The sequence below is a fragment of the Hibiscus syriacus genome, unplaced genomic scaffold (genome assembly GCF_006381635.1).
Source record: "Hibiscus syriacus cultivar Baekdansim isolate YM2019G1 unplaced genomic scaffold, ASM638163v2 tig00110339_pilon, whole genome shotgun sequence".
In the NCBI taxonomy this organism is placed as follows: Eukaryota; Viridiplantae; Streptophyta; class Magnoliopsida; order Malvales; family Malvaceae; genus Hibiscus; species Hibiscus syriacus.
Window position 1 is genome coordinate 765,280 of NW_024062692.1, and position 27,418 is coordinate 792,697.

The 27,418-nt window shown below is 34.3% G+C and overlaps 2 protein-coding genes and 2 pseudogenes across 5 annotated transcripts; all 4 read right to left on the bottom strand.

Annotated features, from left to right (window-relative positions):
* Positions 1–2,391: 2,391 nt before the first annotated feature.
* LOC120120525 (transcription factor HHO6-like) lies at positions 2,392–4,935 on the bottom strand. Of its 2 annotated transcripts, none has more exons than XM_039140157.1 (5): positions 4,347–4,935; positions 3,855–4,123; positions 3,374–3,743; positions 2,873–2,949; positions 2,392–2,717 (listed from the first exon to the last, which is right to left on the bottom strand). In XM_039140157.1, exons 1-5 carry the CDS (start codon positions 4,558–4,560, stop codon positions 2,415–2,417), a joined length of 1,233 nt encoding a protein of 410 aa, XP_038996088.1. In that variant the 5' UTR covers positions 4,561–4,935; the 3' UTR covers positions 2,392–2,414. The 2 variants fall into 2 exon arrangements, with proteins under 2 accessions (XP_038996088.1, XP_038996089.1); XM_039140158.1 differs by having other exon boundaries at positions 3,374–3,740; positions 4,347–4,932.
* A 540-nt stretch (positions 4,936–5,475) lies between these two features.
* Positions 5,476–8,272, bottom strand: LOC120120537 (annotated as a pseudogene).
* Positions 8,273–17,348: 9,076 nt separating this feature from the next.
* Positions 17,349–20,474, bottom strand: LOC120120510. 3 transcript variants are annotated; one of them, XM_039140146.1, is made up of 4 exons: positions 20,199–20,474; positions 18,427–18,858; positions 17,891–18,134; positions 17,349–17,696 (listed from the first exon to the last, which is right to left on the bottom strand). In XM_039140146.1, the coding sequence occupies exons 1-3, from the start codon at positions 20,307–20,309 to the stop codon at positions 17,907–17,909; spliced, it is 771 nt and encodes a 256-aa protein (XP_038996077.1). In that variant the 5' UTR covers positions 20,310–20,474; the 3' UTR covers positions 17,349–17,696; positions 17,891–17,906. The 3 variants fall into 3 exon arrangements, with proteins under 3 accessions (XP_038996077.1, XP_038996079.1, XP_038996078.1); XM_039140148.1 differs by having other exon boundaries at positions 20,202–20,473; XM_039140147.1 differs by having other exon boundaries at positions 18,427–18,855; positions 20,199–20,472.
* A 3,192-nt stretch (positions 20,475–23,666) lies between these two features.
* Positions 23,667–25,615, bottom strand: LOC120120538 (annotated as a pseudogene).
* Positions 25,616–27,418: the final 1,803 nt, after the last annotated feature.

Consider the following 27,418-nt stretch of genomic DNA (forward strand, 5'->3'; position numbering starts at 1 on the left):
CAAATATTATCTTATAATCACCCTAAACTATTAAAAAAAGATGTACATAATTTTGGACTCATCAAGTAGTCTCAGTAGTTAAGAAGAGTATTGTTCTTCTTAGAAATTGTGAGTTTGAACAAATACGTCTACATAGTATGTGCGCGTTGTCAATAAATAAGAAAAATTTTAAACAAATAATATCTTATAATCACCCTAGACTATTAAAAAAATCCGGATGATATTTACGTTATCATCTTCCATATTTCTCAATACAGCAACGATTCAAAATTACTGAATTGGTAGCTTTATATACCAAAATTACCATACCGGGTAAAAAGAAAGAGCCACGTAGTTACGGTCAAACCCCAATTATTGATTAATTGCCAAACGAATGAATTTGTTTATCATATATATGAAGCAACTTACTTGTTTTGTAAATGATCATCCGACTAGCAAAAGAGTGAATATGCTGAAATTTAAATATAATGCTTTGGAGAGAATTGGGCACCCACTTAAATAACTATTTTCACTAAGAGATCTGATGCTTTTCGTCATGTTTGTACATTGCATTTATCATATATATTTTACATATATGATTTATGGCAGGGATAGACAGAGAGAATAGCGGATGATCAGAGCGGTCCTCTCTTTAAAAATTCTAAACTTTTATATATTTTTAAATATTTTCTTAGTATTTTTATTGAAAATATATTTTCGTCATCCTAAAATTTTATAATTTTATCTTTTCTTGAAATTTATAAATTTACACCTAACATAAAACCATACATTCATCCCTAATTTGAAAGAATTGTCGTAGATAATTGTTTATCGTGAGTTATGCAAGTAGGGAACAGTGAACTGAGACTTTTGGAGAGCTAAACATGGAAAATTATATCGTTTTTATACCCGCGGTCACGTGCCTTCGAATGTATTGTTTTCGGCACCCCATGCATTCGACAATCCATGCTTCCAGATGCAATGTTCCGACACCTCATGCTTCGAATATCATGTCTTCGGATGCACAGTCTATCATGCTCCAATTTTAGGGTTAGAGGCTTTTAGGGAATAAATTGAGTAAATAAATAATTTTTGAGGGGCCTAATTGTCATTTTCACAAATTGGAGGACATAATTGAATTGAGTCGAGTCGAAAAGTTTTGAGATATTCGAGTTGACGAATTCTATTTTATAACTTTAATTTTATTTGAATTTTTTTAGTCTAGTCAATCGAGTTTCTATTTAAATTTATTTATAAATATTTATAATATAATAATATTATTTTATTCCAATTTAAATTATTTTCTATAACCATATACAATGCATATATATTCCTTTATATTTTTCATGTGTGATATACATATATAGAGTTGGGAGACCCAATTTAAACTTCAAAAATCAATCTACTAATTATTAAGAATTTTAAGTTATTCGAATTCTATTTTAGATCTCGACTTGAATTTAAATATTTTTTCCGAGTTAAGCCAAGTTTTGAGTCAATTCAAGTCGAATTTTTTATGAATCGAGTCGAGTTGAAAATATCAAATTTTCAAGTTGAATTTTGCTCACCCTAATCTACGCTATCATAATTTTGACCTCGATATTTAAAAGTTAACATAATAAAAGAAATATATGAATGCATAAAATCTATTAACACTTTAAATAAGAATATGACGGGTATGATTCAAACTCAAACCTATATGTATTTATGATAGCAATATCTCTATCAAATATGAGCTGCCACCAATGTAATTTTCCTTTAGTCTTGGCTTCTTCTAGGTATAAAGCATCTACCAAGCTTCATCATTCTCCATTAGAAAACGGTCTTGATAGAAAAAATGATAGATATTTTGAATTAAACTTCAAGAGTACAAGGCAGATTAATGAATTTCAATGGTTTAAGTTATCTGGACGTGAATTCATTTAGTAGACTCGATAATAAAAGAGAATATTATCGTTTTTAGAGAATTAAAATTCAAACAGTTATATTTACAGGGTATATATACGTTGTCAATAGACTAAGAAAATTTTTAAACAAATATTATCTTATAATCCCATACTCGTACTGCTAAAAAGAAAGCATTGTCAGATTAACAATTTATTGGAGATTTGGGGCACTCCTAAACCCTCAAAACAGTAGAAAAGCCACTAGCAAACAGAGATTCAACGTTAAAGGCAAGCAATGTAGAAGCTATAGAATTATGATATAGGAATGGTGCAGTGTTCATGTTTCTTTTAATGGAGAAAGCATGGATGATATATAATTGGAATTCTTGTACTGGTTCGGGAAGAAGATAAAAAAATTAAATTAAATCGAATCAAGATCTAAGGAAAACTAATCCTGCAAAATTTTCAGTCTTCCCTTATTTCTCAATATCCTTATGCTTTTATGTATAATATAGTAATAGTATTTTGTAATTTTTATGATGGCGGAATTCATGGTGGAATAACTCTCTCTACATCATCTTTACCGGGTTTGTGAATATTGCCTTTCGAGCTATAACTTTCTGATTTTGCATCTTCATCATCTTCCATGCTGTCACCTCCTGGAGTGGAGTTCCCTGTGGTGTTTATGTCTAGCTGAAGAGGTCCTTGAGGAGAACCGAACAGGGAACTGCTTCCCTTCGAGGACTCTCCGTACTTATATTCGGACATCCACAGACCACTCCCCAAAACGACTGATTGATTTGCAGGGCTGGTAGTGGATAGCGGAAGTCTTCTTGTGTGAAGTCGGTATTTCTGGAAAGTCGCAGGAAAATTATCCCATCAAATACTCTCGTCCATGAAAAACCTTCATATAACCATTAATCTCTGGAAAATATTGAGACACTAAACATTTCTCCTTTTATGAGATCAAACTACCAAGGAAAAAAAATATGAATCTAAGAACCAACCTGCAAATGACTCTTAACTTCATCATTGGTCAAGCCATTTACTTGCATAAGTTCCCTAATCTGCTTAGGAGTGGCCACTGCAAAAAAAACTCGAGAAGTTTTATTCAGAAACTTCAAAGCAAAAGAACCAAAAATTGAATTGCCAATGATGCCAACAGAAAGATTATCAATGCAGAGTCACTAGCTCTGTAACCATCATCTAATCCTCCATGTTCAATAAATTGTACATAATTTATACACACATCACTAAGCCGGATTTAATCTATACTTTCCATCTCTAAAGCAGATTCAAAATGAATGATAAAGGAACAGAAAATTGCTGCAAAGAGGTGCTGTTTCTTGCAAATCCTATCCTCCCACCGACCGAACTTCTTAAACCTTATCTAAGATGACTAGAACAACAAACAATCCGACTCAGAGCAAGAAAAAGGAGATCTAAGAACAACAGAGTACAAATTGTCACTATCTAAGTACATTACCAATTTAACATCATTTGCGCACCTTGAGAGCCTCCTAATTGCTGCAAGGCATTGATGAACTGGCGATGCAACTCAGGTGACCAGCATCTCCTTTGCTTCCTAGCAGTCTGCTGTTGTTGCTGCTGGCGTTGAGACAACGGCTGTGGTAAGGACCGAAAATTTAACTGAGCATTGGGGGCAGAAGAAGAAACTGCCCCGCTACAACTTGTCCTTGACCGCGTTGAACATGATTCATCTCTCACATTCTTGATTCCAGGGGTCAAAAACGTTAGCGGTATCTCCTCTTTCTCTTCCTTCCTCACTGCAAAACCCAAATCCACCTTGAATGGCATAAACACTGTCGCTCCTCCCTTGTTTTTACATCCTTGAGATGAATCTCCAACGTTTCTCTTCTGTAAACCAAGAAAAAATATTCAATCTTTAGCAATTTTATTTCATTATAAATTACACTTGTTCAGCTTAAATGTGGTCTAATCTCTCCTTTTCTTTTCACTTTGAAGTACCTTAGAATCTAGTTTTCTATCGATGGAACAAAAATCATCTTCATCAGTATTCCAAAGCTGAACAGAACTCATCCAATTTTTCTTGTCCTTATTATTATAGCAGTTGTCGTTATTGTTAGAATCTTTTTCCTTTTTTTCGGTGATTAAGGCACCATCTTCTTCAGTTTGATTATTTTCCTTCTTGTTCTTCAAAGGAATAAATTCTTCTAAAACTGGCTCAACGGTTCTAGGCATGTATTGCACTAACTCCTCCTTCAAAGCTACAATGGCTGCAATCAAACAAAAAAAAAATCGCATTCAATACATCGATTGCAAACTCAAAACAACCAAAACCCAAGTTACAGAATCTATCGATTTTAACCAAAACAATAAAAAAATAACCCAAAACCAAAACTAAAGGCCAACGTGTTTCGATCAAAACTCTCAATCAAAAGAGAACCCATTAATAAGAATAAAAAAAGGTGTGATTTAAATTGATTGAAGAAAACGAACCATCGCGGAGAAGGAGCATGCAGAGAGGAAGTTCACGTTTAAAAGCATCGATCTTTTTCATTTCTTCTTCCAACCGTTTAACAAAAGCGACGAGTTTTGAAACCTTGTCAGAAACGTTTCCGATTAGTGAAAGCTCGTTGAGGAAACTACTGATCGTTTTGGGTACAAAAGTGGGTCTAAAATTCCAGCTCAGTTCTGGTGGAACCGAACCCATTTTCGATTCTTGGTTGTTTCCTCTCAAAATTTGTTGTCTTTCCTTCCTATGGTTTCTTTTCTTTTCGTGCCCTTTGGTTATCTGTTGAAGCAGAGGGGAAAGGAGGCGAAATGAGAACGAAAGTGGTAAGATCTATGAATTAATATATCATATAGAGAGAGAGGGTAAAGTGAGCGATTTCTTAATTTATAAATAATATTATGTATATGAGGTGTGGAAGAGATGTGTTTGTTGTTTGGGGAGAGAGAAAATAAATTTGGGTTTCTTTGGGTGAGAAAATGTGAATGGAAATTAAGAAGGAGAAGATTCTGTTTGCGGTTTTTGGGTTATAAATTCACTTTCGTGTCGTCGCGTATCTTATCTATCACTTACTCATTTCTCCGAGTTAACTCTCTTGTTTTTCTAACTTTTTATTCTTCTTATTTTTAAATGGGTAAATTATAAATTTTATCACTGAATTTTACTATTTTTTATTATTTTTACTGACTTTAAAAGTTTTTAATTTTCTCACAAAATTTAATATATTGAGTTTTTTTTGTTACTCCATTAAATAGTTAATGGCATTAAAACTACACCGTTTTAAAAAAAATAAAATTTTACCAAATCGACATCGTTTTGTATCTATACAACATCTCATTTATAACGTTGTTAATGGAAAAATGACCGAGTGACAAAAAATCTAATGTATTAAGTTCAGTGAGAAAATTAAAAAAAATTAAAGTATAATGAGTGAAATAATAGAGACTAAAATTCAGTTACAAAATTTATAATTTAATATTTTTGAAATTTGAATAAACTACATGAATGGTCATTAATATTATTGAATTATAATAAATCGATCACTTGTCGATAACCGTCGTTATTGAGTGTGACGAAATACTGATGTGGCGCTTTAATCGGCTTACTTGAAACCATTTAGCCACGCAAGACAACCTCCTACAATAACCGGTAGAGAAGTCCCCTCCTTAATTAAGTCTTAAAAAAGTTAAATAATATTATGCGAATTAATCCAACCTTAGTCAAAGAGAATCCCATATCATCATCAAACTCTTCTTCACATTGGTGGACTCAAGATTTTATGTTATGACGACAAGTTTTAAAAATTTTAAAAAGTGACAAATTTATAAACTTCTTCTATGAGTGAAAATAGATTTTCAATAGAAAATAAAAAGAATAATATAAATATATATTGATTTGAAAGTTTCAGTCCATCTCTACTTCTTCAGGCTTTAGTTTCTTCTCCTCCAATGCAACGACAACAATAGGAGCAGAGCCAACATCAACATTAGCTACAAAATTACTAGGATCCGCCAAGTACTCCCTCATTTTATCAGCATGCGGGAAAGAATACTTTGTTGCAACTGCAACAGACAAGACATTCTTTGCACGCATTGATAAATGTATAAGATGCAGCAACAAAGGTTAGGTACAAGATGGCAAGAGACAGTGCAGTAACCATGGAAAACCAATAGAAAATTTCTCAATAAGATCTTCCTCGGTGAGGTCCAAGACCTCATGGCTAAAGATTGAGCCATTATCATAAATAGATAGGACAATGAGACCACGAGTTTGGCAAGAAATGTAGCCTCAAAAGAGCTGACCTTGTCACCATTCTTGATAAGCTCCATATGAGTGATGATTTCGACAATACCATTGTTAATCTTGGTTAGGATGTTAAGCACTTGTAAGAAAGATGTTTGTGATGGGTCAAGCCTAGAGTTCCCTGGTGGAACAACCATGCACGTCAATGGATGTAACCGAATCAACACGAGCCGATGCTCCAACCTTGTGCTTGGAAACCTCTTCACTGACTTCCTTCAAGTCACCCTTGGTAAAGATCTAACCCACATTTTCCTAGAGCGAAGGGATAAGGTTAAGGAAAGATTGGTTCTCAATCTTCTTAGCATACATCCTAATAGACCTTTTCAGCATATTGTTCTTCCCTATGAGAATAACTGAGTCACGTGAGAGACCCTTGTGAACGTTCTAGAGCGGGTTGGAATCAACGTTTTCGGCGTAGGCGATTAAGATCTAGGTGTATTTATCTCAGAGTTGGCATAGTTTCGCATCGTATGTGACTTTTTCGTCGGCCTTGGGGGTTTCATTTCCATTTTCTATAAAGTGTCAGTGATGTAGAAAAAAACATTTTAAAAGAGCAAAATCGAGGGCGAAGACGATGTCAGACTCTCAGCCAAGGCAAACAGGCAATCAATGTTGCCTCTTTAACCTATGGTTCGATTTGAAAATCATTAATATAAAATAACTGGGGATATCCCTCTCATACAATGCGAATATATGTACTTTCAAAACATCTTTTTGCACGTCGAAGCTTTTGAATCTTTTCTTTTTCTCCAAGGTTAACGGGTTAACGTGCCACATTAATAATATGTCATGTTTAGTAACGATTGTTAACAATGAATAACTAATTTATATAAATCAATAATTCTAGTGATCAAATCGTTAATTTTAAAATATCAATAAAAAACTTAAATATAAATAACTATTTATATAGTTTATCCTTTAAATTTTGTTAATTTGTTTTGAAGATACCAGGTAAGATGTATTCAAAAAGATGAAATTAAATATAAAACACAATTGCAGTGAAAAATGGACGATTACAGGGTGATAACTCCGGTTAAATTATTCAAGCAAAGGGCGACAATTTCTCCCACCATACGTTGAAATCCGATTAAATGAAGTGGTTGACGACAAAGGTCAACGATCAGAGGAACATCAATGGCGAGCAATGTAGATGTAGAAGTTTGGAGTTAGGGTTTTAAAGTTTTGAGTTTTTTTAGAAAAAATAATTGAGTTTTTTTATGTATAAATTACAATTTTAAGTTTTTGATGTTAAAATTTTATAAACATGACATATGTTAGATAATAGAATTTTTTTTAACGGTCTTGATAGACCGGGCATCTAAAAAAATAATGTTGGTAACCGAAAAATTCTTGAAACACCTAAAGTTAAAATAAATATAGTTTAGAAACTTATTTTTGCATTAAACTTATTACTAATGATATGCTAAACGTTTTCTAATAATATAATTTTGATTATTTTCTGGAAACACTAATTTTGTAGTGTACCAAAGATTCTCCAGGTATTTTTGGTTCAATATTGTAGCGCTGATGGTATGCGCACGTATAAAGTATAAACCTCAACTATATGGTGTATTGATGTTAATTGGAGTTTTGGTAATGAATAAAGCCACTCTCTTTAAAACCTTATTTGGGAAAAAAATAAATTGATTTATTTATTTTAGTTTATTTGTAACTTACTACTTTCAAAAAGTTATTTAAAAAATAATTTAATTTATTAAAGTAATAGAAATAAAGGATAAAATTAGTCTAAAATGTGGCATAGTCTAATCTTTATAATCTCTTGCAAACCCATCCCAAAAGACGAAATTATAAAATATCAAAATTTATCATATTATAATTGTTTCTTACAAAATAAAAAAAAATCTAAACATATAAAATTAAGAAAATGTTAAAACAACTCTATAATCATTACATTTTATTTAAAAAACTATCATCCTCTGAACACTCTTAAAAACAAAATCGTGACATCTTTTTCAAAGTGAAGTCTCTAAATTTTGAGGCCCTATGACGTATCACATACTGCACTTATAAATGAACGGATCTAATCTCTTGATGTGGCATATGGCATAGCGACATAAAAGAGTGGCAACTTACCTCTAACACATATCATGTAGATCATGCTAGTCTAATCCTTGTATCATACTCGTTGTTTTATAAGAGAATAATCTTTTCGAAATAACCCCTCATAAAAGAACAGATACAACAAACATAAAAACTAGGTCACTTAGATGCTTCCCTCCATCATTATAAAACTTTATCTCTATCTAACAAAAACCAAAGAAAAAGAACATTAAATAAAAACCAAATTAAATTTCTTAGAAACTAAAAAAATGGTAAATGTTTGAAACATAGAACTAAAGAATCTTTGTAAGATTTGTTGAATAGACCCAACTTTGATAGATTTAAGTTGTTTGTTGCAGCTTGTTTTGCAATAAGGAAGATAGAGAAAGGTGTTGCCTTAAAAGAACAACCTTTTTCCAGAAATTAGATTCCAATTTCTCTTCCATAGAATTAAGAATCTCAATATTCTTTCACTCCTCCACTATTATTATTTTATTAAAATGTTGTCTTATGCATCCTCAATTAACTTTTTTAAAGTTTCACGAACTAAACTATTTTAGTGGTTAAGGGATAGTTGTTATCTTTAGAGGTCTCAAGTTCGAGCACTGCAATGGTGTTTGAAGTTTCATTGCCTTAAAAAGACACGTTTAGTCATGTTGTCATGTTTGCAACTCTGAACATTGTCTTGGTTGTTACAGTTACAAGGAGATGGATGTTGAGGCATGTGCATGATAATAATGCATTTCCCAATAGTTATTTGAATAAGGATGTATTTATGCAGCAGCCTCTGGGCTTCGAGAAGTATGCGGATGATGTCTCTCTGCTAGTGTGAAAGCTTCAAAAAGCGTTGTATGGACTTTGACAAACTCCTAGGAGCTGGCATAATAAACTGAAGGAAGGCTTGCTGCAGCTAGGGTTTGTTGCATCGCATGCAGATACGTCATTGTTTGTTAGCCATAAAGAGATTCCACGTATGTTTTAGTGTATGTGGATGATATTTTTATTGCGGAAGACGACCATCGGATAGAGCAAAATCGCAACTGATAATTTGAGAAAATAAAAATAAAGATAAAAGAGACACAAAATTTACGTGAAAAACCCCTAAATAATATAGGGTAAAAACCATGGGCAATGGTAGAAGAATTTCACTATGAGAAAAATAGGAATTACAACCTCTCTCGATCTACCAAGGAGAAAACAATGATAATTCTCTCTTGATAAAAAGGAGAAAACAACTCTAAAAAAACTCTATAAATTCTCTCTAGTATTGGAAGAAAGCTAGAATGCTTTGGGATGGTTTTAAAGCTAAATGAGCTAGGGTATTTATAGTTGAAACTTAAGGACTGATTTGTAAATACCCTAAATTACAATGGCTAAAAATATGATTCTACCATTGTCCAAAATTCAACATTTTCCAACTACTTTCAGTGCCAAAATTCCAGCTAATTTTGGTGCATTTATTGTGCACATTTTCCACCGAAATTTGCCATCAATTTGGCCACTTCTATGTTGACTTTTCAACAATCTCCCACATGAAGATTTGATTGTAACAATCATATCTTCACACCATTCTTTCTACCTTATACCTTTATGTTGCTTACGTCTCTGACAGGCCATAGGAGGATCGACACCAGGTAAATTTATCGGAATTGATCGCCTTCGTCATGAAATCTGCTATATTGTCTTTTGTATGGATCTTCTGCATATCTATCATCCCTTCTTCCACCTTTTCACGAATGAAATGATATCGAACTCGTATGTGCTTTGTCCTTGAATGAAATGTTGGATTCCTTGCTAGATGCAACTGTCACAAAACAGAGAGACATACTCTTGATTGTGCCCAAGCTCCTCAAATAGTATCTTCAACCAAATTGCTTCTTTACTGGCTTGTGTAGCTGCTACATATTTTGCTTCTATTTGTGGACGTAGCCTTAACTGACTGCAATTTTGAAACCCAGCTTACAGCTCCACCAGTAATTTTGAACACATATCCTGTAGTAGATTTACTTTTATCCAAATCCCCTGCATAGTCAGAATCTACATACCCATTTATTAGTAAGTTTGATCCTCCATAACATAATGCAACATTTGAGGTCCCTTTGATGTATCTCAGGATCCTCTTTACTGTATTCCAATGCTCTTTGCCTGGATTCGCCATGTACCGACTAACCACTCCCACTGCTTGTGCAATATCTGGTCTTGTGCATATCATAGCGAACATTAAACTTCCCACTGCCGATGCATGCGGTACTCGAGACATCTCATCCTCTCTTCTTTACTACTAGAACTCATACTTTAGGATAATTTGAAGTTAATAGGAAGAGGGGTAGAAATTGGCTTACAATTTTGCATGCTGAATCGTGACAAGATCTTCTTCAAGTAATTCTTTTGTGAAAGCCAAATATTCCTATTACTTCTGTCTCGGTGAATTTGCATCCCTAGAATCTTGTTTACTGATCCCAAGTCCTTCATTTCAAATTCCCTATCCAGTTGTGCCTTCAATTCTTCAATATGATCTTTGTTGGGTCCTGCAACCAACATGTCATCCACATACAACAGTAATATAACAAAATCGTTATCACCAAACCTCTTGAAATAAGCACATGGGTCTGCATTAAGTCTGTTGTATCCAAGGCACATAATGAAGGAATCAAATCTCTTATACCAACACCTCGGCGCCTGCTTTAGACCGTACAGAGATTTGTTCAACCTGCAAACCAAGTTCTTCTTTTCTTTTTCTTCAAAACCTTCAGGCTGGAGCATATAAATCTCTTCTTCAAGATTTCCATGAAGAAAAGTTATTTTAACATCTAGCTGCTCTAGATGTAAGTTCAATGTAGCACACATTGCCAATCGAACTGTTGTTAGTCGAACCACAGGAGAAAATATTTCATTGAAATCAATACCTTCTTTTTTAGCATATCCTTTGACCACCAGTCTTGCACGATACCTCTCAACTTGATCGTCACCATTTCACTTGATTTTGAAGACCCATTTGTTACCAATTGGCTTCCTTCCTTGTGGTAGTGGCACAAGGTCCCATGTATTATTTTTATGAAGGGCTTCGATTTCTTCTTGCATCGCCATCATCCACAGTGAAGCATCTGAGCTGTTTATTGCCTCCTCATATGTTGATGGCTCACCGTCCTCTATTAAAAGACGGTATGCAATATTACCTTCTATAACATAATCTGAGTGCCAATTGGGATGTCTTCTCACATGATCTGATTGACGAGTTGTTGGAGCTTCAGAACTCTCTGGTTCTTGTTCATCATGTGTTGGTTCTGCTTCAGAATAATCTCCTTGTTCAACCTCCTTTTCCACATGTATCTGTGTAGTCTTTGACTTTTCAGCGCTATCGTCATCTTCTTTTATTTGTAGCTTATCTTCTACAAAGATAACATCCCTGCTGATGATCATTTTGTGGGCAGTGGGATCCCACAAGCGATATCCCTTTACTCCATCAGTATACCCCAAGAATTTGCATTTCCTGAATTTTGGATCTAGCTTTGAAATTTCTTGGGAGTTGTACATCATGTACACTATACTTCCAAATACATGGAGGTTTGAATAATCAGCTGGTTTTCTAGTCCACGTCTCCATTGGTGTCTTCAGCTCTATTGTAGTTGATGGAGCTCGATTCACCAAATAACAGGCGGTATTGACTGCTTCTGCCCAGAATGATTTTTCTAGGCCTGCATCCCTCAACATTTCTCTTGTTCTTTCTAACAAGGTTATGTTCATCTGCTCTGTCACTCTATTTTGTTGAGGAGTGTTCGCCACTGTGAACTGTCTTTTTATGCCTTCTTTCCTGCAAAAGTCATCAAATTCTTCGCTTGTGTATTCTCCTCCATTATCTATTCTGAAACACTTGATCTTATTTCTAGAATCAAGTTCCACCCGCGCTTTGAAGTTTTTGAAAATTGAAAACACATCTGACTTCTTTTTAATAGAGTACACCCAACATCTCCTGGAGTAGTCATCAATAAATGAGACAAAATATTTTGCTCTGCCTAGGGATGTAACCGGTGCTTGCCATACGTCAGAGTGAACCAATTCTAGAACACTTTTGCCTCTAGAATTTGATGTGTTGAATTTCAACTGGTGTTGCTTACTTGTTATGCAATGCTCACACAAAGTAAGTGATACATTTGTTAAGCCTGAAAGTATCTTTTGCTCCACAAGGACTTTCATTCCTTGTTCTGATATGTATCCAAGTTTCTGATGCCATAGCATTGCCGAATCTGAACTACATGAGGCAACAGAGGCTTCTTATTCTAGCAAAGTCTCTCCGTTCAGCATGTACAAGTTTGCTGCTATATGTTCGCCTTTTAGCACCAAAAGCGCTCCACGGAACACCTTCATGATTCCTTTCCGTGTTTCAATCTTGCTTGCATTATTATCCAACAATCCGTAGGATAATAAATTTTTCTTCAGACCTTTCACGTGTCGCGCATCTCGAACAACTTTAATTGTTCCATCATACATCTTCAATTTGATGGTTCCCACGCTAATGATCTCTAAGGTATGATCATTACAACTATACAGAGATCCTCCTGAGACAGGTTCATAATGATGGAACCATTCTCTTCTTGAGGTCATGTGATATGTTATTCCCGAATCAATGAGCCATATGTCTGCATATCTCTTTTTACCTTCCACGGTGGTTGACGCTTCACAGCATAGAGCATCTCCATCATCTGAAGTGTTTACAGTATTGCCTTGTGGATTGGAGTTTTTATTTAGACTCCAACAATCCTTCTTCAAGTGACCCTTTTTTCCACATTTGTAGAACTTTAAATTCTTCTTGCTTCTCGACTTCGATCTACCATATTTGTGACTACTACTTTGGCCATGTTCTGTTGATCTCCCTCTCATCGTTGTCAACGCTTCTGCTTATTGCAGATTTACTTGTCTGTCTTCCTTGTTCTTGCGCCGATTTTCTTCTTGTAGAACAGCAGCTACAACGTCATCGAAGACTAGACTTGTGATATTACTGTTTGTCAAGTTGATGATGAGTTGATCATACGAATCCGATAGACTTTGAAGTAGAAGTTCAGCACGTTCTTGTTCTCCTATTGTACATCTTAAAGATGTAAGTTGAAAAAATAAAGTGTTCAGCGTGTTTAAGTGCTCCTTCACTGAAGTAGATTCCGGCATCCGGAGAGTGTACAATTTACTCTTAAGGAAAATTTTATTGTGCAACGATGTGGCCTTGTACAATTTGGTGAGATGATTAGATGTCTTCTTCTCCTCGATGCTTGACAATACTTCATCTGCTAATGCTAGATGAAAGTTTGCCATAGCATTCTCGTCCATTTCGATCCATTTGTTGTCATTTGTAAAATATATATCGGCCTTTCACTGATAGCTGCTAGACAACTGTCTTTCCTCAGGATGGCCTTCATCTTCAATTTCCACAATGAGAAATTTCTCCCATTGAATTTTTCAATATCAAATTTCGTTGTCATAGCTTCTATTACGGATAGCTCCCACTATTTCACTATCGTGAATAGTTCTCTGGAACCTTCAAAGAATTGGTAATACCTTTTTACTTTCTTATGTTGGAGGATCCACCTTTTGGTGGCAACCACAAAGATAATAAGTAGATATTACACACTCTAATCTGGCTCGGATACCAATTATTGCGGAAGACGGTTATCGGATAGAGCAAAATCGCAACTGATAATTTGAGAAAATAAAAATGAAGATAAAAGAGACACAAAATTTACGTGAAAAACCCCTAAATAATATAGGGTAAAAACCACGGGCAACGGTAGAAGAATTTCACTATGAGAAAAATAGGAATTACAACCTCTCTCGATCTACCAAGGAGAAAACAATGATAATTCTCTCTTGATAAAAAGAAGAAAACAACTCTCAAAATCTCTCTAAATTCTCTCTAGTATTGAAAGAAAGCTAGAATGCTTTGGGATGTTTTGAAGCTAAATGAGCTAGGGTATTTATAGTTGAAACTTAAGGACTAATTTGTAAATACCCTAAATTACAATGGCTAAAAATATGATTCTACCATTGTCCAAAATTCAACATTTTTCAGCTACTTTCGGTGCCAAATTTCCAGCTAATTGTGGTGCATTTATTATGCACACTTTCCACCGAAATTTGCCATCAATTTAGCCACTTCTATGTTGACTTTTCAACAATTTTGATTACTAAAGAGTCTAGTGAAGATATTGAGAAGGTGGTGGAGTTGCTAAATGCAAAATTCTCTCTCAAAGATTTAGGAGAGTTGAGTTTTTTCTTGGGTATAGAGTCAAATGGTGCAATGATACCCTTGTCCTTAGTCAAAGGAAATTTTTCGTGGAGCTTCTTAACAAAACATGTATGGCTAAGGCTGCGCCAACTCCCACACCAATGGTCACTACATTGAAGCTGGTTCAAAATGAGGGGGAGTTGTTGCAAGATGCAAGTGGTTATCGTAGTGTTGTTGGCTCGCTGTTGTACTTATATCATACGAGGCTAGATATTGCATTTAGTGTAGGGAAGGTTGCACAGTTCATTCATGCACCACGAGAAGTTCACATGGCTGTAGTTAAGCGCATTTTAAGGTACTTGGCAGGCACGGTAAAGTATACTGGGGAGGAAGTCTAGATGACAGTCGATCGATCTCAGGGTATGATGTCTTTTTTGGTAACTGTCTTGTTGCGTGGGTGTCCAAAAAACAAAAGTCTGTCTCGCGTTTAACGACAGAAGTAGGTAAAAGAGTATTGTTGATGCCACAGCTGAAATTACCTAGGTCAATGCTTTGCTGAAGGATTTGGGTATTCAACGGTGTAAGGAGGATTTGGGTATTCAACGGTGTAAGGAACCGGTTGTATGGTGTGACAACTCAGGTGCAGTGGCGATGAGCGCAAACCCAGTCTATCATGCACACTCGAAGCATGTGGACTTGGATATCCACTTTGTGAGAGAGAAAGTGGATACGGGGGAGTTGTGCGTGAACTACATACCTGTTGATTATCACATTGAAGATAGGCTGACCAAACCCCTGACAAAGGGAGCGTTTGAGTTGTCTCGTGACAAGGTTTATGTTTGAGAATGCTGAGGATATCAAGGACATGAAGAAAAAGGAGTAGGGAGGGAGAATGTTAGAGCTAGTGATTACTAGGTCTACACGTGTTAGTGCCTAAAGGCTTAGAGCAGTTAAGTTGTTATGAGTTGTTAGTAGGATTGTTAACCGTTACTGCATGTGCTTGTGCATGATTTTAATACATTGTATTGTATGTCATGTAAAGTAGTTCAATAAAACATGATTCTTGATATAAAGCTTCCAATTTTCTTGGTATTGTAATAACCTCTAACTCCAAAATGCTTCTTGAACTTCATAAATATGATGTTTTGTAGGTCAAATATATGCATTTTGAGTATTTTGGTTGATAAGCATGATATGTGAATTTGGGTGATATTTTACATTAAAAAGTTATAAAAATTATTTTATATGAGTTTTCAAGGTTAAAATTATATTTTATTGGTTTTGGTACTAATATTGTTCATACGATATTGATATTGTAAGAATACCCCTTAAAATTCTGGGTAATTTTTAAAGAGAGTGTCAATACTCATTCTTGAGGTATCAATGTTACTCATCAAGTATTGATGCTTGTTGGTATCAATACTATGACATTTGATAATATTCTAATGAACTAAATTGATATCAATACTCTCCATAAATATTGATGAGGGTAATGATATCGTCTGTATCAGTACCTTAGAATATTTAAACTTAAAAATATTTCATAATATACTCAAATAATTTGTAATTGCTACGAAAGACTTGAAAAGAGTTACGAGGCTTGAAATGACTAAATTTACCTTGTACATAATATATACCCTAAGTAGAACAAGTTTGGATCAAGTATGAGATTTTGAAGTAATTTCGATGTCAGTTAGTGCCCCTTTGTGTGATCGCACACCACGCATTTAAGCTATTGGATTGAGATTAGTAAGCTTAGAAATTGGTTTCGTTTGAAAAACAACACAAACACATACTATTATCATTCGATTTCGATCATCTTGAACGCTTAAGAAAACACTTCAGACACCCGAGATTATTTAACTAACAACCGTTTTTAACACAGAATTATCTAGATATCTCATATGATTTTAACACGTGTGCAATTTTGTTTGCTAGTTATTCATTTGTTCGTTATCTGTATATTCGATATAGTCTCCAAGTGAATAATTTGAGTATCGTGGACATGGTATCATCCATATGCTATGTTTATATGAGAATTGTTATGCGAAAGCAAGCTTTTGTTTTAAATATTCTTATATGATTAATTAGTTTGATAAAGCTTTGATGATTAAGTTAGATAAGATGTCAATATCATGTTTCTATGTTTTCAATTTGAATGCTTATGTTTATAAATTGCTTGAAGTATAGTAGACTGAATTAGTTTTACTGAGAATTGCTTGCTTCTCATGCTTATGCTTATGTTCAAATTATTTTTGTTTGCAAGTTAGTAGATTTTTGTTGTGTTCAGGTAGCATTGTCAATGTGGGATCTCCAACATCATCTATTTAGTGCATAATAGTTGATTTCTTTAGGGAACATATGCATTCATAGGGCCTTACTACTATATCAATATGTGAACTCTATTATTATTTTGATCTATGTCGAATTTTAAAACTTAAGTTCTGTATAAATATTTCTACTCTATTTATCTATCAATTTTCATTTGATGTGGATGTTGTTTTAAACCTTTAAGGATTTTAAATTTAGTAGTCACTTCGATGGTTCAATATGGCACTGAAGCTCTTCGAATATTACCAGTCGAGTTTAAGTTGTTACACAGACCTATCCAAAATTAAAACATATAAGCCCTTGATGATACGTACTCAGCCTTCAAGTATACAATGCTATGTTAAACCTGAAAGAACAAGCAAGCAAAGCTGCAATCAGCTATAAATATGATACGTACTCAGCCTTCAAAGTATGTTATATCCTCGATGGTAAAAGAATTATTGTTGTTCTTTGAAGTCTCAAGTTTGAGCACAAGAAATGTAGAAGAGAGATTATTAAATGTCAAATGGTTGAGAATTATCTTTGAACAGATATTATTTTATACTTACCCCATATAATCAAAAAAAAAAAAGTTGTCTGCTTTTGAAAGAAAAATTACCAACTTTGTATTTACTACAAATAATGAAAGCGTATTTTATGTATTCAAAAATTCAGTAATGCCAATGTGTATAAGCTTTTAACCCCAGTTAGGATCAAATCCTCATGATATTCTGTCCAGAAAACAAGACTACAGAGCTGTTAGTTCAAGGTTGAATGAAACAAAACACACACAAAAGGAAAACAGGATAAGGGCATTTTTGGTGTTCAAAGTTTCAGGCTGAAAATCCCAAGCACCAGCCTGTTAGGTTTCCAAGCCAAAGTCTTCTCAAGTTCTGACAAATTTCCTAAGCAGCATATCCCGGTCAGTTTCTCGGACACAAAATGCAACCTGCTATGCCATGAAGTACATATATGAACTTGGTAATTACAAAATAACTCATAGTAATTGAAAATCAGAAAGAAAAGTTGATGTAAATGCAAATAACCAACTTGACAATTAGATTATCATACACTTGACATATAAAAACAACTGCACAAACTACCAATCATTTTCTGAGTTACAGACTGGGCAAAATCCTTTACCTGTTGAGATTACTGCTTATTCAATTTCAGAATCGGTGCCATTTGCCACACTATTTGGCAACTCAGCTCCTGATATTTTGGGTCTTCTATACCACAAAAACATTAACCCTAGAATCCTCAATAATGCTCCATTCGTAATGTGTGGAATGAAAATACGCCCCCAATAAGGGTAATATGGGCCTGGCAACTTGATCAATGTGAAGAATATTGCAATCATAATCAGGTGCCATGGAACTTCTGCATCCTGAAAATCAAGCCAAAAGGTTAACAAAATGTCACACGCTGACATTTTTATACAATATTTACCATGCTGGTAACATCCATATTTGTAAATTTGAATAAGTTCTATTAAGGGGAAACAATAAAAGACATCTTCAGGCATTTGCAATATGATGGATTCTCTGATGTAAATAAGCCCATCCTCACAATGACGGTAAAAAATTCCATACAATGTAGATAAGGCATTCCCATAGTCAACTCAATTAGTGTCTTTAAGTTTCCACCATCCGTTATTCATGAGTTACAAAGGTACATACCTTGAGAAGAGGAGATAGTTCCAAGGCAGTTTCTTTTAGAACCCCTGCAAGTACAAAGCCAATGAGTAGGGGAACAGGGATGATTGTCAACTTCCTTTGATGTGCACAGTAGGACATCTCACTAAGGGTCGAAACTGCTAGTACAGGTGCACTTAGATATTTGACCACTGCCAGTACAAGATCAAGTATGAGTTGAACAAAGTTCTCGAAAGCTCTGTTCCAAGGAAATCTCTTCACTGGCTGAGGAGAATTATCCCATAATCTTCTTGCCTTGTCTACTATATACTCAAAATTTATTTTTTCAGGATCCCCAGACTGGTCTGTGGCCATATTCATAGCAGAACAGATATTTGGCTTGGTGTTCTGAATGATTTGGTTTTGTTTCATGGCCAAACCGCAACCATGTGCTTCGAGATATCGAGTTGAATGCTGCTACAACAAAGCACACAAAAATAAATGATAAATAATGTTGTGACAGTAAATAGAGAAGTGTAAAAAAAAAGTAATATGCAATCATTGAACTTTAGGAATAAATATCATTATATGATCTCCATGTGCCAAAAATAAATAATCAAATCCAGTGAAATGGAAAATATTGGTCCAATGTAATCTTAGTTCAGGAGAGAGAGGATACATGAATAAGAACCAGGAATGGCAGCGAGTTGGATACCTGTAACTTTTTAATTATCTGCATCAACATATCTGTCTAAAAATCACAATCCATTTTTTATCCTCAAATTATGCAATTACTATTATTTGAATTCGAAGTAAATATTGTCATCCACCATATCCAAATCCAAAAAATCCAAATTTAAATTTTACATAATATATCAAATATCCGAATCTGCAAAAACCCGAATTCGTTAAAAGTTGGATGACCAAGGTTCTAATCCACTTAAAAGTTAACATATTATCCATTTTGTAACCCAAAGTCAGATTAAAATACATAAATCTGCTGATGCGGATGATAATTTTAACATTCGAATCCACGAATTATCCAAATTCGCGATACCTGAATCTGCAATAAACAAATCGGATAACCGCATATATCCGAATAAGCAATCCGAACTGTCATCCCTAATTAGAGCAGACATTGAAAAGACAAATTATATTTAAAAGCACAACACCTGCTTCTTATTATAGAGATGGTAGAGCCAAATCTTTATAAGCAAATTCACCATACAAATCAAGTTAAAAGAAGCAAACATACCAACATGCAGTCTTACCTCAGAGCAAAAACAAAAACATAGCACTACCACAAAGAAGCCCTTAAAGTGATCGGAAAATGATTTAAGAATTGAAATACTTGTCAAGATAAACCGGCTGACTAACAAAGAACCGCAAACTACCCGTCGAATTAAAAACTGTTATCAGTACCCGTACCTTCAATCTTTACAATGAACATGGTTAGATAAGACACCACATTGCTAGAGCACATACCCATTTCCGTAAGGATCGAGACTAATCGAAATACAAAGTAACAAGGGAATAAAGCAAGCCAGTTTAGTAATAAACGAGAAGCAACAGTAGAATGTCGGATACAAAAAGATGAGTTATTCCAAAAGTAAATGGTGCTGCACGGAGCAAGATTATACAAGAACCATTTCTAATATCTAATTTTACCTTAACCCAAGAGAGATTAAGTACAGAGCTCACACAAAAAAAAAAAGAACCAACCTAGATAATAGCAAAGTCTAAAACGCAAGATTCAGACTGAAATTAATCGCCAAACCAACACAGACAGAACAAAAGGAGAAAGAAATAAGGTTTACCTTGAGCTTATGAAGAAAGGGGGAATGAGTTTTAAGATACATTTTATGGAAGCCATAGAAATGGGTAGAACCAGATAACAAAAGAGAGGAACAAGGAGAGATTGTCGCCATTTTCGTTAATCTCAAAGACCCTTTTAAGAGATTTATGAATAAAGGTTTTGAAGATAGGTTTTTTCTTTTTATGAAGTGATCCAAATCGCCATTGTTACAATTATAAGGGGAGAAAGGGTCTAGTAGGGATAAGATTGAATATACTGATAGTTGGGACTTTGGGACTCTTCTCTTTACATGAAGCTTATATAGGAGAAAGAAACGATCGTGTTGATGGAGGGTTTATGGGGTGGAGGGTGACTATGCTGCTGCCGATAGTGTTATATGAATTGGTGAATCTACCTTTGGATGGGTTAAAGATACATATTTTTCTGGTATTACCATTGAGCCATGGGTTGAGGGATTAATTTATATGGGATGATTTCTTCAATCTCACTGCTTTAGAGATTTATAATCTATTATTATATTTTGAGATTTTAAATTTAAACACAGCATATGGAAGAATATAAATATTTATTGTTAAATAATTAATAATCTTTAAATAAATATTACTTAATATTCACACGCATAAATTTATTTTCTTCACTCGTGTAAAACCCAAATACCCTTTCATCTTCAAAAATCATTTAGAATCCTTGATTCCATGTCGATCTTTGAGGCCTTTAAAGTAAAATTCTTCTCCCTTTCATTCTCAAATCGTTTGAGTTCTTATTTTTGATAATCATCTCCACTTTGAGGTAAGTTTTTCAAAACTTTAACTTTTCAATTCAAGTTTTTTTTTTTTTTTTGAATTGATTGAATTAGGTTGAACTAGAGAACTCTTATTTTGTTAAAATTGTTGATTTTTTACAAGGAGTGTTATTCACTCTTCAATTTAATCAAAGTCTACTATTTTATCATACACTAACAAGGTGTTCGATAAAAATCTATTAATCAAAATATCATTTCGATAATATCTTATTTTTGAGTCAAAAATTTATTTTAAAATCTTTTAAGAGTCACTTTTAATATCTCTAAACACCATTCTTCATCTTAACTATTTTTCATCCATCAAAAACGTCGAATTTTTCTTAAAATACCTAAATGAAAATTCATAGTCACTAAGAAAAAAGGGGTGTCCTTTGATACGCTATCTTCTTCTACTCGATTGGATACTTGTTTTAGAAATGTTAATATTGTTGAACATTTTAAAATTGTACTTGCTTCACGTTCAGTAAAAAAATTTGATTTATTCGAAACTTTTAATTTTTGAAATTCAAATGTTCTTATAGCATCCCAAACTCGATCATCGTCTGATGATCCTAAGATATTACAATGGGTTGTTGAGACAACCATCAAATTTAAAAGAAAAATCATTTCTATTTCAAATCACGGTATAATTTATCAAAATACGACATTCATAACAATTATAAATTTTTTATACAAACCAAAACACCATGATACTTTAGTTTGGGACTCAATAATATATTGCTAACCCAAAGTATGTTAACGGAAATAGCCATAAGCAAAGAGTAAATGCATGATTCAAAAGTCAATGCATCATATGCTTAAGGTTCAACAACTTTCTTTCACAATAATATTAGTCTTATTCTTTCCCTAGTCCATAACTAAAGACCTAACCATGAACTTATTTTGATCTCTTGCTCAATAACATACAAGCATATATCAACCATACGCACAAACAAAATGATAGCACTCGGTGTTACAATAGTAGTCAGGCGGGAAATTCGGTAAACTTCTCACCGATCAATCAACCTAACAATGATCTTTCACTCTCATCATACCCATGAGATATAGATCGTAGAGGGGGAACTCGGTCATACATATGCCTCAAAGAGTATTTTTATCATTTATCACTCTCAAGAGTACTTTAATCACAATTGACCATCTAAATCTTCCTTAGGCTAAAACATCTCATATGAGTCGCCTCTAAGTCCTATTAACCTTTCAAAGTCAAATTTGACTTTAAAACGCAATGACCATCGATATCAGACTTAGGGTATTGATACTAAACCCTAGGGTATTGATATTCCTGACTAGTTTTGATACCAAAAATGCCTCAAAATTTTTTGTTATCGATATCTAATCCTTGATATCAATACCCATAGAATAATATTGATATTCATGCTAAAATTTTTAGATTTCTTCACAAATTCATCTAATATTGATATTGTTCTTCAAGTATCGATACCTAAGCCCATATTATCTATTTCTAAGTTTGAGAATAACTACAAAATCCTCTCAAACACTCTAGTTTAAGCCTAAATCGATTCCTAAAGCTTATGTGGGTTATATGAGATCATTTAACATATATTTAACAATCATTTTGTCATTCAAGCCATAAATCACACATATCACTTAAAACATACTTTAATGCTATAACTACACACAATTTATCACATTTATGAATGTCATGATATCATAAAGGATTAAAGATACACTACCTTGTTGTTAGAATCTCGAAACAAATCTTTTTTACTAAGCTATTCTTACTTTCTCATTTTCTCTTGCACTTGGTTGCTCTTAACCACTTATTGCAGCCAAACATAAAAGACAAGGGTTTCTAATCATTATTAATGGTATAGGAAAACTCAAGGATCTATTAGAGTAGTGAAAGAAGCTCTTACCACCCACCTTAGAGCTATGTAGATTGGAGAAGAAAAGAAGCATAATAAGATGAGGAAAGAAGATGAAACAGAGAAGTAAAAGTAATTCAGCTTTTTTCCAACCATAGTTTAAATATTTTACTCTAATGCCCACATGTCTTCTCTAAATTCTCGAATGACATAATTTATGAAACCATCAAATCTTTTTTAATGGGTAAATCCATAATTTTCATCGAAAATCTTATTACGTAAACCTTCAAATTACCTTTTACTGGTGATACAAATGACAATGAACCCTTTCTGATAGAAATGTGTGTGATAAAAATCAAACTACTCGTTTGAACCTTTATAATATGTTTCTCCACTTTATCATCTCTCATGTTCTTCGTCTGTTCCACAGTTCGAGATCTTAACTATTGGTGGATGCATTGTATCAAGGCAGGTCACAAACTTCATTTGACTAATGCAATCTTCAAAGATAATGTGAGCATAATTAAAGTCATATCTCATATATGATATGTACCTTAGTCATATTTTTTTTGCATTCTTAATGTTAACACTTCATATGAGCCTGATACTGATATTGATCTCATTGTCAAGACGACCAGTGGACCTGCTTCCACAGAGAAAATGGGTTATATCAAGCAAATCAAATTCTCTATGGATTGAGTTAGAGTTAGAGGAGAAGAACCATAGTCGGATCATGGTAAAGGCTAAAATGCTCAAAGTGAATAATGTTAAGGGCTAAATATATAATTATAATTTTTTTCATTTTTAGAGAAGTTGTGTAACGACTAAATTATTCTCAAATTCAGTAATTGTATCTTTTAGCAATGCATAATAGAAGATTACAAAGATGTGTAGTCTTGGACATCATGACCATATGATCGGATCCTTTGATAACTTCCACTTGATGGGGTGGGTTTTCATGGATCATCCAGTGTACAAAATCCTCCTTTGAGACCATGTCTCTTTCTGAAATTATAAAAACCCGATTAACCGACCCGTATTTTTCCTGGTAGAGTACCAATTCTCTTGACTTGTCTTCTTCCATATACAAACGTATCGGTCTCATCAACATACTCGCCAATGCACAATCCTGTACTTTTTTTAGACAATTTATTAGTAAATTTATACTATAACAATAGATAGTAATTTGAACTGAATGGGTCTCAATTACGAATACTTATTCAAATTCGATATTTTTAAATAATCCATATTTTTCGAATATGGTACAAGTAATAGTACGAGTCATATATGGTTCAAATGATATCTTACCTCCGGTGGGCTGAGTTGGTAGGTTTTGGAACAAAGGAACATTGGACCAAAAGTGAAGGCAATTGGATGGCTGCCAGCCCCATCATCATATGTATAACGGTTGTCCATTTGGGAATCTTGATCATTCAATGCCTTGTAACAGAAAACCAAATCAAGGATTTAAAATTTGATAACTACTAACATAATTTGTTTTAACCATGAAAGGGATAACTTAATCATTGCATGTTTACCTTTTGGATGAGAACGGAAACGTCGATTGTTGGTCCAGGCATGGTGGCAGTGAAAAAACCTATACAGAGACTTGTGAGGGAACATTTCCATGTTTTGGGAGATAGCCAGACCGCCTAAGCTGTGACAAACAAGGACCACTTTTTCTTCATCAGGTAGCGATGCCATGAAATCCGTTAAGGGCTTGATGTAATCAGAGATGTATCTGAGAGTGTCCACTTGCTGTGGATCAACCCCTGACCCTGCCAGGTCTATGGCGGTCACGTTGTGTCAACTTCTATACCAGTTTCATTGATCAGTAGATCCATAGTTTCCTTTCCCACATATTCAAGCACTTGCATTCCCTTTGTTGTAAAGGCTTTTCCAGTCTGCAAAATTGATATGAGAAATAAGAGATCATTGTAACATTACCAAACAGTGTAATGACTGTACTATGACAAACCTCAATTAATAATGGTGGAACTGAACCAGCGGGTAAACCGCCATGCTGAATAGAATCAGCAATGTTTACAGCAGAATGCTCAAGCCTAGAAAATAAAAGAGAAAAGTTTTACTAGTGGAAAACTGTTTCATGAGTATATCTATTTATCGAGTTCTATGACAACAATTGTGGATACTACAACATCAGGACAAAATAGAGGGAAATTATAAAAAGAAGAAGAAAATCAAGCAACAGCATATGGTGCTCAGTTGTTTATCTTGGCATGAAAGGTCACATTTATAGAAGTAAGCATCTAACCAGAGTCCACACTTGAAATGCCAGGAAAATTCTACCAAGGTTCATGCGGAATAGAAGTGGTTATGTCTTAAACATAGTCATGTCACATCTTCTGCAGATGAGAGGGAAGATCCAATATACAGGAAGAAATTCCATGATGATAGAACTGTGGACCCATTGGTTTAGAAATTTAAATACTAGCACTGAGTGACTTCCAAATTTTTTTAAGAAGATGCCTTGCAATTACCCAGGATCAATCCTTTTTTTCTCTATTTTTTCTTTGTAAGCTCCAGGGAATCAACTAATTATTAAAAAACGGACTCTGTATTGAAAAAAATGAAACATACTTCTGAACTAAGTTGCTACCCCCTTTCAATGCACTCCCTAGTGCCTGCCACGCCCAGAAGCAAAATTCTCCACAGAGTTATCAAGAACCTTCAAACCCTGCCACCAATGAAAGTAGGATATAACAAATAAAAAATCAAACTATTGATTCCTGTCCATCACAATGATATGGTGAAACTGACAGTATACATTGGTGCTTCTGCAGAAACTAAGCCCCAAAAACATTACCATCAATCCAGATTATTGCTGCAAGAACTAGTACACATGATATCAAAATGGATAAAAAGACTTGCGTGGCCAAGGAAAGAATTGTCACTTGCTTTCTCTAACTTATCCAGAGCAGACGTTCAAAGCTTTTCATTCTCATCTTCACTTTCCTTTTCACTTGGTGATTCTTCTTCTTCTGCCTTTGAAGATTATGAGTCTTCAGCAATTTGCATATCTGCAAGGCTTTTTGCAGCCTTTTCTGCAACCATAGAAGCCTACATCCAGAAAGTAATGCTTAACAAGATTGAAAACAGCCTGTTATAATCATTACAAGAGAAGCTACTATTATCAGTTCATGTTATTCTGGATATATCTTGATCATTAAAATAATTCTCATAAATGGATACCATAAAAAGGATTGTCACTACTGCAAATTAGAAAGCTTCAAGTAACCATATGAAACGTTTAAAGGTGCCATATCACTCCCTAAATCCTACATGCAAAACAAAAACACATTATACATAAGCTGAAGGAGTCAAGAGGACATTGACAATATGAGAATTATTGACCTGAAGTGGGCACCTTTTGATCTTAATATTATTTTACCATTTTTCCTTTTCAGCACTTCCAGCTTCAATAAGGATAAAGTGGTAATAGTTAGCATACGAAAAACTAAATGCAAGTGTTCCATCAAAACCAAATAGGAAAGAAAATATTGAAATCAGATTTCTTAATCAAAATGACTTCATTGCAACTTTGACAAGATTCGTTTTCAAATGATGGGAGGCCAAAATTTTACCAATAATAGTGAATAGAGTTCTTCCTATGGAACCTAATTTCAGTAATAATGACAGCATCTAGTATCTACGTGAAAACTGGTGATATTTCTACAACCAGCAGCTCTAACATAATGGATGAACGGCTATAACAGCAACTTGTAAGGTCCTCAAACAGTGAGCTACATCTTTCACAAAATGCACGAAAAGCAAATCACAAAACGCTCCACCCAGAATGAAAAGAAAAAGTCCATTATAGATAAATAACACATATTTCCTTTCGCATAATCAATTTGGGTTATGAACATAATAACCATTTTATCAGTACAAGAGTTCATGAAAAAGGTACAGCAAGTAACTCTACTGCAGTTAATTTTTTGTTATGTAATGAGTAATGACCACATTCAGCATTATCAAACCCAGGACCTAGGCTGTGAATTTCCATACAAGTTAAGGTCTTTGAACAGTGCTTCATTTTTCCCTTCCTACACTTCCAATGCTTCACATATCAAGCAGAAAGTAAGGCTTAATACACCAAAACCAGAAATCTCTAACAACTAAACTCATAGTTAATAAAGCTTCCACAGTATCAAAAACCTATTAAATTAAGCAAGGTCTGAATTGACTCAAACCCAAATATCTAAACAAAATCAAATAAACAATATTTGATTTGGAATACGGAAACACATACAGTGGTACACATAAACAAATATTAAGGGGTATAAAAATGAAGCTTACATTGCGAGATATCTCCTCAGCCGCAACCGTGGCAGCCTTTTGAAGATCTGAGAGAACAGAGAAAGCAGAGAAACCCCAACCGCCCCATTCTCCTCCACTATTTGGCGCTGTAGTTGAAGCCGGCCGTTGCTCCTCCATCTCGGGTTCTTTTTCGTTTCCTTGTTCATCCTTTTCTGAAGATACCATTTGTTGCGGTGGTGATTTCTTGGCATCTTCCATTTCTTTTCTTTTTCGTAACAAATTAGAAGTTCGTCTATGGAAACAAAGAACTTA